Below are 18,860 nucleotides of genomic sequence, written 5' to 3' on the forward strand. Positions count from 1 at the left end.
AAGCTGCACTGAAGGAACTGGTGAAGAACAAGGCTCCAGGAATTGACAGAATACCCATTGAGATGTTTCGACAAATGGATGCCCCGCTGAAGGCACTCACTCAGTTATGCCAAGAGATTTGGCCAACTGACTGGAAGAGATCCATATTTGTGCTCATTCCAAAGAAAGGTGATCCCACAGAATGTGGAAATTATCGGACAATATCCTTAATATCACATGGAAGTAAAATCTTACTATTGTTGTTGTTGTTGTGGTTATGTGCTGTCGAGTCAGACCCGACTCATAGTGACCCTTCCTTGGGTTTCCGAGGCAGTGTCACCACGGAAGTAGATTGCCCCATCTTCCTTCTGAGGAGTGGCTGGTGGATTTGAACCGCCAGCCTTCTGGTTAGCAGTCAATTGCCTTAGCCACTATGCTACCAGAACTCCCATATTTAATTATAGATAATTAAAAAACGGTTGTAGCAGTATATCAATAGAGAGCTGTCAGAAATGCAAGCTGCATTCAGAAAAGGACATGGAATGAGGGATATCATAGCTGATGTCAGATGGATCTTAGCTGAAAGAAAATAATATCAGAAAGATGTTTACTTATGTTTCATTGACTATGCCAAAGCATTTGATTGTGTGGATCATGATAAATTGTGGATAACATTGAGAAGAACAGGAATTCCAGAATGCTTTATTCTACTCATGAGGAACCTGTACATAGATCAGGAGGATATCATTCAAGAAGAACAAAGGGTTACTGCATGGTTCAAAATCAAGAAGGGAGTGTGTCAGCGAGTATCCTTTCACCATACTTATTCAATTTGGACAATGAGCAAATAATCCGAGAAGCTGGATTATATGAAGAAGAACGTGGTATCAGGATTGGAGGAAGACTCATTAACAACCGGTGATACTGATGACCCAACTTTGTTTGCTGAAAGTGAGAATGACTTGAAGCACTTACTGATGAAGATTAAAGCCTACAGTCTGCAGTATGGATTACACTTCAATACAAAGAAAACAAAACTCCTCACAACTGGTCAAATAACCAGCTCCTTGGTGGATGGATAAAATATTAAAGCTGTCAAGGATTTCATATTACTTGGCTCTCAATCAACACCAAAGGAAGCAGCAATCAAGACATGAGACAACACATTACATCAGGCAAATCTGCTGCAAAGGACCTCTTTCAAGTGATGAGAAGCAAAGATGTCTCCTTGAAGACTAAGTTGCACCTAACCCAACCATGGTATTTTCAATTACTTCTTATGCATGTGAGAGCTGGACAATCAATAAGGAAGACGGAAGAAGAGTTGATGCTTTTGAGCTATGATATTGGAGAAGAATTCTAAGAGTACTGTGGTCTGCTAAAAGGCCTAACAAATCTGTCTTGGAGGAAGTGCAGCCAGAATGCTCTTTGGAAGCAAGAATGGCCAGACTTTGTCTCACCTACTTTGGTCATGTTCTCAGAAGGAACCAACTCCTGGCGAAGGATATCATGCTTGGTAAAGTGGAGAGTCAATGAAGAAGTGGACACCCCAATGAGAAAGATTGACACAGAGGCTGCAGTGATGGGCTCAGGTATAGCAAAGATCATGAGGCTGGCATAGGACTGGGAAGTGTTTTGTTCTGCTGTGCACAGGGTCGCTATGAGTCAGAGATGACTTGATGGCACCTAACAACAACAACATTAGTGGAACGAGGAGAAGCAGAAATTGAGACTATATCTTACTAAGGACTTCATTTTAAAGTCACTAAAACTGTGTTACTTGGAGAACCTATAAAACATAGCAACACATTTTGGTTTTTGCAAAATTTTTAAAATCCCAAACCACAGCTCTTGCATTTTGATTTAAGTAGAAAAATGATTCAGAAATTATCTTTCAATTTCTGCTACTTGTCCACAAATAACCATTGTAATACTCATTTTTCCTTAAGTATCTTGGTTAATTAACCATGAAATCATTTGAATCAAATAGCCAAAGGACAGAAAATAATATATCAGTTAAATGAGGTTCATCTAAGATTTCAAACCAAAAATCTTCCATGATTGATGATGTTAAATAATTGGACATTTGAAGGTATGAATTTTCCACTTGATGATAAGAACAGAAAGGCGTTCAAATCCATGAAGGAGTTGGAGTCTCCATATCATTTGCTAAAATACTCACGGGGACTGGTAAAAATGGTAGTGTTAGAACACTCCAAACTCAACAAGTGTTAAGAGTGTCTCCCTGATGTGTGTGCATCATATTTTTCTCAACAAAAGCAATATTCTTAACTGAAGGTCAAATCAGCATGACAAATATGGCTAACTTTTGGATCTCAGTCATGCCAGGCAAGAGTAACTTGCTTGTTTGAAATATAGTTAATCCCACTAGCAGCAGCCAGCATTTAATAGCAGGCAAACTTGGCAGGTAGAAATTATAAATACATTTGAAATTTTTCTCAGCTCGTTTTACCCACCAGGGGTTGCTGTGATTTTCAGGATAATTTCAAGATAAGGCAGCAGGTCAGAAAATGAAACGTTAAAGAGGTTAACAAAGAAATGACAGAATATTTCTTTCTTTCCAATAAATGAAAGAAGACACACGCATATATGCATATGTGAAATCATGGGGGGAAATGGCAAATAAAATTCCTCTCTCTCCCTCCCTCTTAAGAAAGAGAAGCATGAAATAAATAGAAAAGGCATGAAATAAATAGAAAACCTTTAGTGTGTTAATATCTTTATCTGACACTTTATATACAAAAACAACAAATCTTGTAAGGAAAAAAAAAAAAATTGCAGGCTACGTCTCTCACAGAAGAGACCAACCAAACCCTGATCAAATAGCATAGTTTTCATTTCAAGTGCAGACACAGACACAGCAGTTTTACATTCAGTTCTATTACAAACACTAATCTCAAAGTACCTTCTGCAAAATGTTCCTTACATAAACATATCTTTAATATACTTTCACCTAGTCAGGGGAGAAGACATCAAAAGGTCTTCCGACTAGGATTCTGGGAAGACTATCTTTGAAGCAGAGTTCTTTTGGTAAAGGTGGAAAGAGTGAACTGGTTGTGATGCTATATAAATTCTCTCAGCCTGCCACAGATGGAAGGAAACTTGGCTAAATGTGCTGCTAACCACTGCTCAGGAAGAGAGATACTAACCAACAAATAAGAGCTAAAATAAATAAATAAGAGTGAAAGAGCACAGCTCTTTTACGTTGCAAGTCAGAAGAAACGACCAGGAAATGGATGCCTTTAGAATGGCAGAGGGTCACATTAGAGGCAATCCTATATTGAGAGTTCCTGGATAACTGCTGACCACATGCTCTCATAGATGTAAGTGTTAAGACTTTACAAGAAGCTAACTGTAACAGGAAGTAAGGAAGATTTAACTGTCAGAAAACAGGCAGCACAGTGGTCTTAAGAGAGTATCCAGCTCATGAAAAATCAAGGCTTGACAACAAGGAGAGGACAGTTTCCCACAACAGGAAGACAATAAACACAGTTTGTTTTCTTCCAAGGAGAGATAGAACAAGACAAAAGCAGGAAGTGCTGTCCTTCCTTCATCCTGCCACGTTTCAATGGAAAGTCAAGTGTGTTCATCAATCACAATGAGGGAGAAGAGACCAAAGTGACACCACCCTTAATTTTCTGAAAGGAAAACACAAAGATGTCTCACACAGCACTATTCCTCATTTTGCTCTTTCAGACAGTCCAATGCATGCCACACTATGAAGTAATTCCCATTAAAACATTCCAGTGCATGACAAACATAACCTCTCTTTAAACTTCCTGTAGGGTTCTTTAACCTTAGCACTCAAGAAAGCCACATGGGCTGGAAAACAATACTATTGCATATTTTCCAAACAAAGATTCTAGGTCCACATTCTTTAGGTTTCTGTAGGACTCAAAGGCTCTTGCTTTGCTGTGGTTTCAATGAATATTCCACATATTTGAATGAGTGAATGTCACTTTTTTGAAAGTGTACAGAGCATTTGCCAGAAATTTCTAAGAGAATGAATACTAACCACATGCCCTCAAAATTTCCTATAAAACTAAAAACAATGAGAGTTAATAATTTATCTATATTCTTAATTTCATAGTTGTATAATTAATTTATTATGCTCCTTGGTGGGCTTGGCCTATGATGTCATATCTGGGATAAAAATCAAATTTCTCTAAATTCTATTAAATGAAAGTAAAATACTACATAGGCTGCCTTAACTTATGGATTTGGTTGGTCATACAATTTTCTTTTTGCAAGTCCGTATTTTGGATTTTGGAATACTTTTTTTTTAAAAAAAGAGAGAGAGAAGTTCAAAATGGTTGTTAATTTCAGGCCAGCCTGCAAAAGTCTCTCTCTAGTCCATAATGTACCTAACTCACTGCTGTCGAGTTGGATCTGACTCATAGTGTCCCCTCCTTGGGATTCTGAGGCAGTATCACTACGGAAGTAGATTGCCCAATCTTCCTTCTGAGGAGTGGCTGGAGGGTTTGAACCACCAGCCTTCTGGTTAGCAGTCAAATGCTTGAGGCACTGCGCCGTCAGAGCTCCTAATGACCTTAAAGTATAATGTTATATTTACAGTGTTCCAGGACTGGTAATGTACTAGGGGAAAAAAAAATTATATTGAGAACTTAGAATTGGCCAGAAACCATGTAAGAGCTTTGCATACGCTATTTTTCAGTCCTCACAACAATCTCATAATATAGGTGAGATAACTGAGCTTCAGAATGATTTTGTGACCTGCTCTGCACTTAACAGCTGGTAAGTGGTGGGTAGAGAAGTTTAACACACGCAGTTGGGATCCTGAGGGTAATGCTAAGTGTTAGGAAAATTGGGCCTGTAGACCCAGCTCATTGTGGGGCTTTGGACAGGACACTCAACCACCCTGACTCTCTGTTTTCTTTATCTTCAAAATTGGAGTTGGACTTACTGATTCTTAAAAGGCTCTCTTTAGGTCAAAAATTCTAATTTTCTATTTGCTTATTTCCAGATACAATTTTCTTTGATAGTAAATGCATTCAGAGTTTCAAACTGAGAAAAAACTAGCAACCCTTTCTTCTTTACAGATATGTTGTTGTTGTTTGCCGTCGAGTCGGCCCCGACTCATAGCGACCCCTCCTTGGGTTTCTGAGGCAGTATCACTACGGAAGTAGGATTGCCCAACCTTCCTTCTGAGAAGTGAGGAGGGATATAATTCCTAGAAAGAAGCAATTAATTGCTGAGTTGGGAATTCTAGAGGAAATAGCAGAGGGGCATAGGAACATTTCAATGGAGAAATGGAGGTTCCTTAGTTGGATCTTTCTAATTTTTTGTTTTGTTTTGCATACTTACATGCTAGCCAATTGTTTTTCTTCCTATGCAAGGTTTAATTCCTTCCAGGCCTGCAGTTCTATAGAACACACACTCAAAATTTCTTATTTTCCTATCCCTCAAACAGGAGCTCTGGTAGTATAGTGGCTAAAGCACTTGACTGCTAACCAGAAGGCTGGCGGTTCAAACCCACCAGCCACTCCTCGGAAGGAAGGTTGGGCAATCCTACTTCCGTAGTGATACTGCCTCGGAAACCCAAGGAGGGGTCGCTATGAGTCGGGGCCGACTCGATGGCACATAACAACAACAACAACAACAATCCCTCAAACAGCATATCCTCCCATCAAAGTTTTCTGAGAGTCTTTATGTCTAACAACCCAAGAAATGAACCAGAATTGAAAGGGCTTCCTGCTATATCCACCCTGCCCCTCTTTTTGTTTCTTTCCACTTTGACCCTTGCAGAGAAAGACCAAGACCTTGTGGTAAACAGAGGATTGAAAGAAGAATCCATCTGCATTTTAGTGCAAAAGTGCCAGTGTTCAGGTTCCTGCCAAATGCCTCCTTAGAAGAGTAAAGGGCTTCAGTGAGAGAGACACAGGTTTAGTTATGCCTTCTAATAGCATGGAGGATTTAAGAAGGGGAAAAACAGGATGGGAAGTGTAATCTTTATGGCTTATATCAGTCATGCTTCATCCTTTCCCCTGTTTTTACTGAAAATCTTCCCAGAACTTATGATAGGTCAAAAGGAAAAGTAGTTAAGATGATAGGAAAGAGAAAAAAGGCTTTAAGGGAAATTCCATGCCACACCCCCTTGGAGAGAAGGTGGTCCTTTGGGACAGTGCTATGTAATATGTAAAAGAGGTGATTCAGTAGAATCATATACTCAAACATGAATATTAATACACAGAACAAAATAACAGGATCAGAGTACAGAGAGATATCGCAGAGGCTGCCTAGTCTCACCATCTTCCCAACGGAAGGATTTTTTTTCTAGAGCATCTTTGACAGATGGTGAAACAGGCTTTGTTTGAATATTCTAATTAACCCATTTTCTTCTTGGATAGCTCCAATAGTTAGAGAGTTCTTAGAACTTTATCACTCCCAATCTTTTGTTTTACAAGCTCAATGAGGGCAGGAAATGAGTCTTAATTATGCTTGCATCGCCAGGATCTCCAACTTTATACATAACAGATACTCAATAGATGTTTGTTGAATTAATATATAATTGAATTAGTGGATTTAAATGATCTGAAGAAACAAATGAAGTCTACTTTCCAATCCACACAATACTCTTTCCATGTTTGGTAACAATGATGATGTCTCCTAAACTTTCTATTCTTCACACTGTAAATCCTCAATTCTCAACTAACACTCCCCATTCTGATGGGAACTTACTATATTACCTACACATGGCTTTGTCATTTCTTAGATAGATTCATAAGAAATAAAAATTTTTAAAGGAGTAACTTTAAGTCCTTGTATTGCATTTCTTCCCTTTGTTATTAGCCATAAAAGCCCTCTGGATTTTCAATATATTTCCTATAGTCTTCTTGAAAGTATGCTATTTCAATAAAAAACGTGTTCACTACAAAAAAAAAAAAAAATAAATAAATAAAATAAGAAGCTCTCATAATACCAACATTCTAGGTGCATTTCCTTCCACTTCTTTTTAAAAAATATTTTTAATGTAATTTGATCATGTTGTTGTTTGTTCTTGTTGTTATGTGCCATCAAGTCAAACCCGACTCATACATATATATATTTTTTTTATCTACTTTTTCTACTGAACACTATACTATGAAAATTTTCTCATGTTATTATCAATGTTTTACTGAGACCATTTTAAATACTTATAGTATTTCATGGGAGAGTTATCCAGCTACATAATTAACCGATTTCTTATGGATGTACAGTATCTAGTATGTCAGTACAATAAATAGTACTTTAACAAAAAAGAAAAAAATACCAATGTACACGAATTTTTTTCTACATCTTTGATGATCAGATTAGGACAGAGTGCTGGAACAGTAGTTGCTAGGTCACAAGGTATACATTTTCATATAAGACTTTGAAGTTCTCTTCCTTAAGATTCTTTTTCAACCCCAAAGCCAGGCTATGTTCCCTTGTCATCTCTTCCAGAAGCATGCTACAGCTCCCCTTTCATAATCTTTGTCACCATTCTGAATAATTGGCTATATTTTTATTTCATTTTAGATTATAATTTCCACAAAGGTAGGACCAGAAACTGTTTTGCCGAGTGTCTTACGTGGGACTTAACACATGTACATTCTCAATACATATTTTATTGGATTAGTTGACTATTAATAAACTGCTTCCTTGAAAGTGTTCCAATTTGTATCCCAGAAGCAGTATTTCCATACTCCTAACTCTGTCTATCAATGTCCTCGAATTGTGATACACTGAATGGGGCAAAACATGTTCAGTTTGTCTCAAGTTTTCTTACAAATGAAGCCTTCAGCAGTGGTTTAGAACACACTTCTCAATTATTAAGAATTCATTGAGTATGTTTGTCTCTATTGAAAATGAAAAGAAATTGAGATCTGAACATTACCAGCTCTCGGGGAAGAAAATTTCCTTGTTGCCGGGCAATGACCAGTGATGCTGTTTCTCCCTGCTTGGTACTCCTCAGCACGGCCACGAGCTCCTCCTGTGTTCGTCCAGTGACATCTCTGCCATTTACCTAATAAATGCAATTGTGTGAACAGACACTATTACAACACTGCTGTCTCCTTCTACCCTATGATGTCTGAAAGTAAGCAGCAAACGGTCCTATATTCAATGAAGCTGTGATAAGATGAGAACTGAAGATGTGGGCTGAAACCAACCATGTTAAAAATACCAATAATATATCGACAACCATTATTAAGGTGTTGGACGAGCTCAAGGAGTCAGTAATTAGTAGCACCAGTTTTTCTAAGACATCACATTCTTACAGGGAAAAATCAAATGGAACGATATCAGAGAATGATTTCTCCAATAGGTAGGAAGTGGATTTCAAATGCATAGCTGGCATCAATTTCTGCCTAATACAATGAGTGGAAAGGAACCATTATCACAGAGAAAATACCCATGGAAATGTCTTTACATATATTTCCACAGTCTTCTCTCTATGCATAGGAAATTATAGCCTTTAGATTATCATAGATTATTGGAAATTCTAATTTGGAGATACATTAGTCACTTGATGTATCTCCCATCTCCCTTTATGACCCAGAACTAAAAGTCTAAAGTTATGTTTCCATGCCACCAGAGAATGAAATGGAACCAGACTATTTTCAAGGAAGATGATTGCTTGAAAGATAAATTGACAATAATATATGTAGTCAAGATCATGCTATCAAACAAAAATAAATGAAAAACTAAACTAAAATAACCTCTCTTATTTTGAGTATTCCAAATAGTTCCCTGTGTAAAATCCCTTATAGTTGAGTCCATTGCCACCAAGCACAGGTGATGCAGATCAACCTGAAAAGGACAGACCCATGCTTAGAGAAGTTTAAAGAAACTGCTACCAGGGCTTGGACATAACTTTGAAAGTCTTCTCTCATGCTTGGTAAAGTAGAGGGTCAGCAAAAAAGAGGAAGACCCTCAACAAGATTGACAGACATAGCAACTGTGACAATGGGCTCCAGCATAGCAATGATTGTGAGGATGGCACACGACTGGGCAGTGTTTTGTTCTGTTGTATACAGAGTTACTATGAGTCAGAACAGATTCGACAGCACCTAACAACAACAACTGAATATTCGATGAAGTTCTGGATTTGATCTAAGTTTCTAGGTGCCCTATGAGATAAAAGAAAGAATATGAAAAATGCAGAGAGAAATTTTCAGTATTATTTTGCCCTACATTGCTGACCTTATTGGCAGTTAGGCTGTTCATTAGCTAGTTCTATGACTAAAGTCCTTATCCTTTCTATGTCTTTATTAGTGAAAAGTAAATTGGCCCTTACTATGAAAATAAATAATAATAATAATAAAACCAAAACCAAACCCACTGCCACTGACTCATTTCTGACTCAAAGCAAGTCTAAGGGACAGAGTAGAACTGGTCCATGGGATTTCCTAGGCCTAATTTTTATGGAAGCTGACTGCTGTCTCTTTCTTCTGCCGACAAGCTGGTAAGTTTGAACCATCAACCTTGCAGTTATCTGCCAAGCACTTAACCAAAGCACCACCAGGTCTGGCTGGCAAGATAGAATAGATACCTAGACAAATAGATAAGCTAGAAGATAAATAGATAAAGCTAGATAGAAATAACAGTACTCAAAATATAAATACTAATATATGTACATGTTTATACACTTACTTATTTAAATGCCAACCACTACTTTATTGAAGACATTAATTCCAATTCCTACCTCCAAAATTCTGTCCCCCGATTGCAGACGGCCATCTTTTATGGCTGCTCCCTTTGGTAAAATGTTTTTCACAAAAATAGGCCCAGGACCATGTATGGAAGAGTCTCTGGTAACCACAGTGAAACCAAGTCCTTCAGGACCTAGAATATAAAACCAGTCAAATGTATGGTCACTATAAGCATGAGTAATACTATACTCAGTCTTACAGTAAATCTATCTAATTTAGACTAATGTAGAATAAGTGAAATATTTACTTTCCAGGAAATTATGAATATGCTTCAATTGTTCAAATTCAGATATAGCTCTTGGCATGCCATGATGGTATCAAACTGAACTTAGAGTCAAACACAGATGTGTAAAAAATGTTTATTAAGGTCCTAAAAGAAATGGCATACATTATAATGCTATTATGATACTGATTTCTCAATAAACCATAACCAAACTACATACTTTGCTAAGAAGCAAAAAGCTATCTGACATGAACAGTGTCAAACTCTCAATCACCTAGTCAACCTGTCACTCCCTTCTCTATGTGTGCCTCAGTCCTTTGGACTGCCACATCCCATTGTCCAATCATTCACTCTTGCTGCTCCTGCCCTACTTTCTTGCATCTACCATCTCTCATTTTTCATACTATCTATAACCCTGCTCAGGTTTCTCCACCCTAAAGGAATGCTTACTTCAATCTTACTGCTTCTTAAAGATTCTATCACCCAATGACCTACCCAGGACCATATCCAATAACTTCCTACCTTTGATCTTTCACCTTTTTGAATTTTGACACTTCCCATCAATCACTGTTTGGAACTGACTCCACCTCTACCCTTCCTTGGCTTGTAGGTTGTTATTTTCTGATTATTTCCTTATATCTCTGATCATGTCATGTCTGTCACTCTTTCTAACTCTACCCATTCTCCTCCCACATGAACACAAATGTGTCCCAGGGATCTATCCTAGTCCAGTTTGTCCCCTAGACTCTCTGCCTTGGTCAGCTCCAAGCTACAGCTATCATCTCTCTATGAAAGAGAATAGATCTTCTTCTTTGACCTTGGTCTCTTTTCATGGTGTCAGCTTCCTAGATATCATGATACACATACTCTCACCACTATTTCAAATACCATGATGTGTCCCCCTTTTTGATCCAAGATCCTAGTCTTGTGAAATATCTTCATCTACTAATAATTTTAATGTCTGGCAATGGCATCTCTATTCTGCAAGCAAACATGACTTTTAAGGTCACATTCTGTGTCCAATTCATCTTTTTATATCCTCAAAGCACTCATCCTACTGTCTTCAACATTGCCAGATGATGTTTATTAAAAAAAAGGCAACTATATTTAAATAAGAAAGATAATTGCTAAGTACACAGGAGTATTTGTGCCTCCCAGTCAACATATTAACACCCCCCACCTTCCCCAACCCCACCACCCACCCCCGGTAAAGAATACCTACAGGTGAATCAAATTTTAATCAGAGGATCGTTCTAAAATAATGTCTATGTCCTAATTAAAGATACGTGTTATACATGTATGTAATATATGTCAACAGATATTCTAAAACTACATTTGATAATTAAATGCTCTATTAATTCAGACAGGAATGTATGAGACCATCTTGGTTTCTTTCGAATTGAGACTTGAAAACACAGGACTTTAGAAGGTTACACTGCAGGAAAGAAACATCATGCAGAGGTTACAAAAGGAACAAAAGCATGGATGTGCATAAATGATTGTTAGTTTGTGTTTATCATATTGCCTAAATACACATTTGCGTACATGAGCCAGTCTCACTGATCTGTTTGAAATGGATAGAACAGTTAAGAAATAAGAAAAGAGAAAATATCAAATATATTTTTGAAATTAAGTATGCTTTAAAAAAATTGTATATAATGTTGAATTAGCAAGATTCATAATCATCACATAGTTACTTCTCAAGGAATAAACTTCTTGCTGATTTAAGACTGTTTTAGAGAACCAGAAGTAGTATGATTTTGGACTTGGCCTAAAGGATGCTTCAAAAAATCATTAATCATGCTCAAAAAGGGGACAACTGAATCTGAGTGGCGATTTCAAGTGAAATTGTAACACAGTATCACTGCATTTCTATCAGGTTTGCAACGATTCCTTTCATTTCCACGCCATTCCGCTTCCATGTCTTTATTTTCTTTTTTCAAGTAACCTATACTCTTTAGAAGGATAAGAAAGTAGTGTAAGTTCAAGAAATTTAAGTTATCTAAGTATATCCTTAAATCTATTCTTTGATACAATTAAATGAAGGAAGAATTAACTAAATTAGCCTTAATGCATTTCTTTTAACCAATTTTACATGTTACAATAATAGAATGCCATTAAGCATAATTTAATAATTACCTTTCTTTAGGTCAATCTTAATTTTCTTTGCATTTTTCTTGCTGCCAAACCCCATGAGAGGGGAGAGCGAGGGAGAGGATGGCTTTCTTCCTTGTCTCGAGATTCGGGGGCTCTTGTTTGGTTGCAGGGAAGGTGATGCTTCTGCCTCAGGACTACTTGTTTCTGTCTGATTTACTGTTTTTATTCCCGGTTTTCCATGGGCAGGAGGCAGCACCTTTGCTCTCAAAATGCCATCATTGTTACCGAAGATATTAAGAGGTCCAATGACTGATTTTTCATACTCTTCACGGTTTTGGGGTGGAAGCACATGGAGAAGCACACTTGGGGATTTCATTGCCTGACGGAAGACATCTTGAGCTCTTCAAAGAGATAAAATATATGTCAGACTGTCTGGCAAGCCACTTTCTATATTCTATCAGCATCCCAGCAATGAGGAGTAGCATGACAACTAAATTCTACTTACCATTTATTACCTGCCCACTATGTTGTTTGACGTGTCTCGCACTGGGCTAGGTATGCATTATTAACATGAATAATTCTCTCATTTAATTTTCTTTTAATAATCCTGCATGGTAGCTAAACTTAGCTCTCATTTTGTTAAAGAGGAAATTGAAGTTCAGAGATACTAAGTACTTTGCCCAATGACCCACAGCTTTTAAGTATTTCTAAATATGAAAATCTATCCAGACATGGTTACTGAAGTAAATGCAAAGTAAGCTTTAATTTTAATGTTTTTAAAAAAATCACTTTATTGACTGGATTATCAATTAGATTCTTTTAGGACTTTGTTCTAAAGTACAGGTCTTCTCTAACATGGGTTGTGTTCCAGAAGTTTAATTTTAACACAGATGTTTCTTCATGGAGACATTTTAGTAGGAGCTTTGGCTATGCCTAAATGTCACAGTGGATAATCAATCCAACATGCTTCCTGGCTGTCCTTCTATCAGAAAGTACTTTGTTTCTTTCCATCAAGAAAAATTATGATTTGTTGCATCTTTTTACTTTTCTGTCCTAGTACTTTGATTTTTCCTAAAAAAAAAGCCTATAATTTATAAATGTGTATGCTTTTACCTGTTTCCATGGTATTCATATGTATATAATTTCATGTATATACACACATATATAGGAGCTCTGGTAGCATAGTGCCTAAGGCACTTGACTGCTAACCAGAAGGCTGGCGGTTCAAATCCACCAGCCACTCCTTGGAAGGAAGGTTGGGCAATCTACTTCCATAGTGATACTGCCTCAGAAACCCAAGAAGGGGTCACTATGAGTTGGACACATAACCAACAACAACCTACACGTATATACGTGTGTTTGGGTATGTATGTGTGTATGTGTATATATATATATATATATATATATACACACACACACACACATACTATATGAATCTATAATACAGAATATAGATGCATACATATTAATATAAAATACAATGTTGTTGTTTTTATGTGCCGTCGAGTCAACCTGACTCATAGCGACCCCTCCTTGGGTTTCCGAGGCAGTATCACTACGGAAGTAGGATTGCCCAACCTTCCTGCCGAGATAAAATACAATACATAATAAAATATAGCTATTCATATACACATCCATCTTCCCCTCTTGTTCTTTCTGCCTCTGTCTGCCCATGAACTAGGGAAAACAACTGCCTTTTCCAAACTTAGTAAGTTGTAAAGGAAGGGGTTAAACTGAACTTAAAGGAAAGACCTTTAAAAGAGGCTGGCTTAGCTAGAAGGCATAAACCTTTATTCTTCTTTTCTTCCTTCCAATGTCTTAGAACTCAGAAATGATAAAGGGAACTCCAGCAACCATCTTGTGATCATAAAAACAACTTAAAGACTCTAGCCCCATGGTAAGGAGGGCAAAGTAAGAAGACAGATGGTACCTAACTGCCTGATGACTGGGGATCCCATACTAACCCTGGACTGCTCATCTCTACACTTACTTGTTCTGAGAGAAAATAAATATTAATCTTGCTTAAGCTGCTGGTATATTAGCTCTCTGTTGTTAGCAGCTATATCAAATAATGACAATATAACTGCAACTGGTGTTCGAGTACCCTCCACTACAGTACTCAACTCCCCACATTTTTTGGGGAGAAGGGAGAAGACTCCACATAGGCAGTCTTACTCCTCTAGTCAGTCTCCCTTCGTTATCTTTGCTTGACTAGGAATTGGTTTCTAGTCCCTAATAATTGTGTGCCCTTGGGGAAGTCACTGAATTTATATGCACCTTCATTTCCACCTCTACAAAATAAGTATAATTTTTTGCCGTGCATACTTATTAAATCTTTGTAAAAATGCACAGTGTTATATATTTTAAAAATCATTATTAATAATTATAATTTTGTCTATGATTTTATCATTTTAAGAAACAGACTCTTTTAAAGCTTCATTTCTTAATTAGTGACCACAGAGAGAAACACCATGAGCTGATTTGGTTAAAAACAACAGAGGCTGGTGATCGTAACTAAGCAGCATTAATACCTACCTCCTTGTTCCAGAAACCCTGCAACATCAGTGTGTGTGTGTATCAAACTGCTACACACTGTAATTTTTAGGTATAGGAACCTATTCCCATAAAATTTTCAGATAGATGATTTTTTGAGGCAGAATATTTTAAGTTCTTTTTTTTTTCGGTATTGCTTTCTCTTACTCATTGACTTTTCACAGATCTCTCTCACAGATTTTTCAGTTTAAGCAAAGACCCGTGACACCACCAACGTTAATTAATAAGCTGAACTAACAGTCTGTGAAGAGAGTCATTAAATACCATCTAACTGACCCATATCCTAAGAAAAACAAACCCATCTAGAAATGTCCCCATGTGACAACCAGGCAGAAAGGATGTTATCTTCTGAGGTTTAACACACCAGGGGCTGGCAGGGACATGTGCAGGCCACCTTTGAGTGTGCTAAGATATAAAGTTCATTGGAAAATGGATGTTCCGGGGTCATTCATAGGGAACTGACAGGAAATTCGACCTATAACTTTGACCATAATGAATTCAGTAATGATTATATACATTCTGGGAATCAATAAAGTAAGTAAAACAATGGGAAAAAAAATGCTTACTGAGTAAAGGTTTTGTCTACAAGATCCACATTGTTGATTTTTACAATGCATTCATTTTCATGGAACAGTCCCTCCCTCCTGGACCTGCTGTTTTCTTCAACGCCACGGATGAAGAGTCCTAGAATCCTAAACGCAAAATCCAGGTTGAAATGGGAACACTGAACAATAATACGCTAAGTATTTTTCCACTTGTACCTCTTTGGAAATAAGTATTGATTTGCATTTACAAAGGAAATTATGCTTTATATTCAGACAACTATTTATTAAGTCCTTAGTTAAAAAAAAAAAAAAAAAAAAACACTTCTCTAAAGAGAAAAAGCCCTTCAAGCAAAATATACATACCAACACAGAGAACATTAGCCTGTGACCTCATTTCTCATGCTTCCAGTAACTTAGAAAAGGCTGCTATAGCTTAGTGGGTATGAAGAGACCAAACAGTCGGAGCCTGGAAGGGAGCATCACAGTTTACCGTAATAAGTCAGTGCCCAGATGCCGACTTGATGGTTAGTGATGGGAGAGGATTCAGGATTCGCTGAATTTTTCACAGGATAACTACCTGTTCTAACAATTTGCATGCTAAGAAGTAAGCAAACATTTCAGTGAAGATTTTATTACACAGTTTGGAAGGAACATCGATCCCTTTCTGGAGCGTTGCTGAATCAAGCACGTGCTGGTTATTTTCCATGTGCTCGGGAGGAGGAGCACGAGGCAAGTGAAGGACGGGAGCCAGGTAACTTGGTCAGTACAGACTCAGAGAAGAGAAGTTCAGAAACCGGAGACAGCGCTGGGACTCACAGAAGGATCTGAGGAGAATGTGGGGATGCAAACTGGATCTGAGGAATGAGGATTTGAAGAAGAGTACAGAGAGATAAGGAGCCCTGGTAGCACAGTGGTTGAAGCACTAGGCAACTAACTGAAAGGTTAGTGGTTCTAACCCAACAACTTCTTCATGGGAGAAGCAACCTTCTTCAGTAAAGAGCACAACCTTGGAAGCCATAGGGCAGTTCTACTGCATTCTATAGGGTCTCTATGGGTCAGAATCCACTTGACAGCTTTGGTTAGTTTTTGTTAAAGAGAGGATATACCCAGAAGAGGGTTGGATATCATGTATGTGTGTAAGGTGGGTTTGGGTGAGAAGGAGTGTGGGCAGCCCACACTGACTAGAAGCCAGTGCCACATAGGGAGGTCTTGAACACCAGCAGATGAACTTACTCTGGTGATGCTGAAATAAATGCTTCAGAGAAGGGAAATGATATGATCAAGGCTGGCCTTTGGGAAGAGTTGTCTGAAATCTCAACAAGGGAAATGAGATTCAGAGAAAGTATCCAGTGATTCCCAGCACTTTCACCTATAAATTAAAGTACTAGGAGAGGAGCCAGGTTAGAGAAGAAAGTACAAAAGAAAACTACTGCAAAGAGTAAAGCATTAAATTTTATACACACACGTAACCAAATCTGTTGCCATTGCATCGATTCTGACTTATGGAGACTCCAAGTCTATACCTACCTCTGTGTGTGTGTGTGTGTGTGTGCATGCAAGGAGCTCTGATGGTATAGAGGTTAAGGCATTTGGCTGCTAACCAAACGGTCAGTGGTTTGAACCCACCAGCCACTCCATGGAAGAAAGATGTGGCAGTCTGCTTCTGTATAAATGTACAGCCTTGGAAACAATGGTGGTTGCTTTGAGTTGGAATTAACTGGATGGCGATGAGCTTGGTTTGGTTTGTGTGTGTTTATATACATATACATGCATATCTGCATCTATTACATACTGGTAGTGTCAAAATGACTAACTATTATAAGAAATGGGACTTATATATTTTAGCTAGTTTTCATTTGTAGGATTTTCCATCACCTTAAAGCATGATGGGGTCTTCACCACCTCTTAGAGTAACAAAGAGAAATAAGGCCTTCGAGAGCACCCTACTGGGTATGGAAAAGCTGCAGTCTCCACTTTCCTTGTCCTCTCATTCTTCTACTTTGCCATTCTCTTTTGTATAGGAGCTTTGTGTGTAATGGCATAGTCCCTTTGCATTTAATCTCAAATCTAAAAAAATGAGCACATTTCATGCTCGAATAATAGGGTCCACCATGGAAAAGGGCCAGTCTATAATGCCAGTGTACAAGCAAACCAGTCCTTGTGCTTGGGATAGTCCCAAAGTTGAGCCTCTCCCTCCAGGGCTCTAGGCTGTTTAATGAGTCCATGCCATCATCTCAAGATGTCAATGGGCAAGGGACATGCTGTGGTATTTAGAAAATTTCTACTTCAAAAACATGCAATGGATGCAGTAAGATATTGCAGGAAAGAGAACAGCAAATGTCCATACAACTGACTGCAGGGAAGACTCCGCTCACAGGCATAAGTGTTTGGTGAGGTGTTCTGCTTCCTTTCCTAGTTCTAGAATGTTAGTGTATTAAATCAAATTCTGAGTGAAAGACACGGAAAGGGACATATCTATTTGATGAAGGATCTGAATTCCTGAAATCAGATTAATATTTCAAGATATAATTCAATCTTCATATATAATCCAATCTTATATAATTCGATCTTGATTTCACAACTTAATACTAAAATTTGAACTATTTAACATGTCAAAAAAAGCTCTAAATAGGAAAAAATAGTATTGTTGTTTTCCTAAACAATGCTCTAATCTTTTTTTGGATTTTCATTATGGTGGATTCACAATAACATGATCCATTAGGGGGCTCACATGTGGTTATAAACTAGTTTATGTAAGTGATATTTTTTTTAACAAGCATTCAAGTCTTCCTTTAATTTAATTCAGTACATCATCAGTCATGTAATGTTACTCCCTAGGATTTAATTTCACATTTTGGGAGATGAATTAATTCTTTCAGGCCACTGGGTTGCAATTTAGCTGGTATATTACAGCTGGAGTATGCTATGTGAACCTCGCTGATCTAAATAACCTAACTTTCCATGAAAAATTTATTGATAGAATAAGCCCAACTGTAAAACCCATGTGTCAGAGGTAATTTTGGTAAAATGTAAAACTGACTGATTTTATTAGTTTGGTCCCTTGTAACAAACAACTGCTGCCCTCTCTACTCTCCAGAAGGGATGGATTCCCTCCAGTTTGATTTCATCCAGACCAGTGTGAGAAGGCTCAGATCTTTCATTAACCTCTTTACCTGAAACTGGTGGGCTGTGGTAGCTGTCTCATTTGGGACCAAGGCGAGCAGGATTTAAAGATTAATGCTGTCGAGGAGTTATAGGCCGAGACTAACCAGTTAATTTGCATTAATGAGCAGATATAAAGGATGTTGAAATCCTGCAGAATAAGATGGGTAATGATAATGCCTTGCTCTTCTAATCACCACTTAGGCTCCACTACAGCCTCTTGTTGCACCTTATTGTTCTCCCCTGTATCAAAAGGCCTTGGCTACTTGCTTAGAATTTTTGCCTAAACCTCTCTTTTCACATGACGTGTTACTCATAATTCAGCCCTGCCTTCTCCTGTCTCATACTGAACTGCCTTTACTAAGAAACAGGTATATGATGGTATCTTTATTGGAAAACCTGAATTTTCATCCTTTTAATTCTAAAAGATCACACTGACATATTTATATCTCTATATATGAAAGGATTAAGTTGCTTTTTACTTGCAAGGTTGCAGATGTCTGTTTTTTTTTTTTTTTTTATTAGGATTTGGGTGAAGATTTACAGAGTAAATTCACTTTTCATACAGCAGTTCACATATACTTTGTC

At 37.7% G+C, this 18,860-nt stretch overlaps 1 protein-coding gene across 1 annotated transcript in view; it reads right to left on the reverse strand.

The window, feature by feature from the left end:
- PARD3B (par-3 family cell polarity regulator beta) overlaps window positions 1-18,860 on the reverse strand; it is a 1,522,095-nt gene that overhangs the window by 647,133 nt on the left and 856,102 nt on the right. Inside the window, exons 7-10 of the mRNA XM_042783151.1 lie at window positions 15,132-15,257; window positions 12,055-12,413; window positions 9,686-9,825; window positions 7,877-8,005 (exon numbers count right to left, since the gene is read on the reverse strand). Of these exons, the coding sequence (XP_042639085.1) occupies window positions 7,877-8,005; window positions 9,686-9,825; window positions 12,055-12,413; window positions 15,132-15,257 (754 nt within the window). The remainder of the gene's footprint in view (window positions 1-7,876; window positions 8,006-9,685; window positions 9,826-12,054; window positions 12,414-15,131; window positions 15,258-18,860) is intronic.

This window comes from Orycteropus afer, unplaced genomic scaffold (genome assembly GCF_000298275.1).
Source record: "Orycteropus afer afer isolate SDZICR_OR568_19922 unplaced genomic scaffold, OryAfe1.0 scaffold00002, whole genome shotgun sequence".
NCBI classification, from domain to species: Eukaryota; Metazoa; Chordata; class Mammalia; order Tubulidentata; family Orycteropodidae; genus Orycteropus; species Orycteropus afer.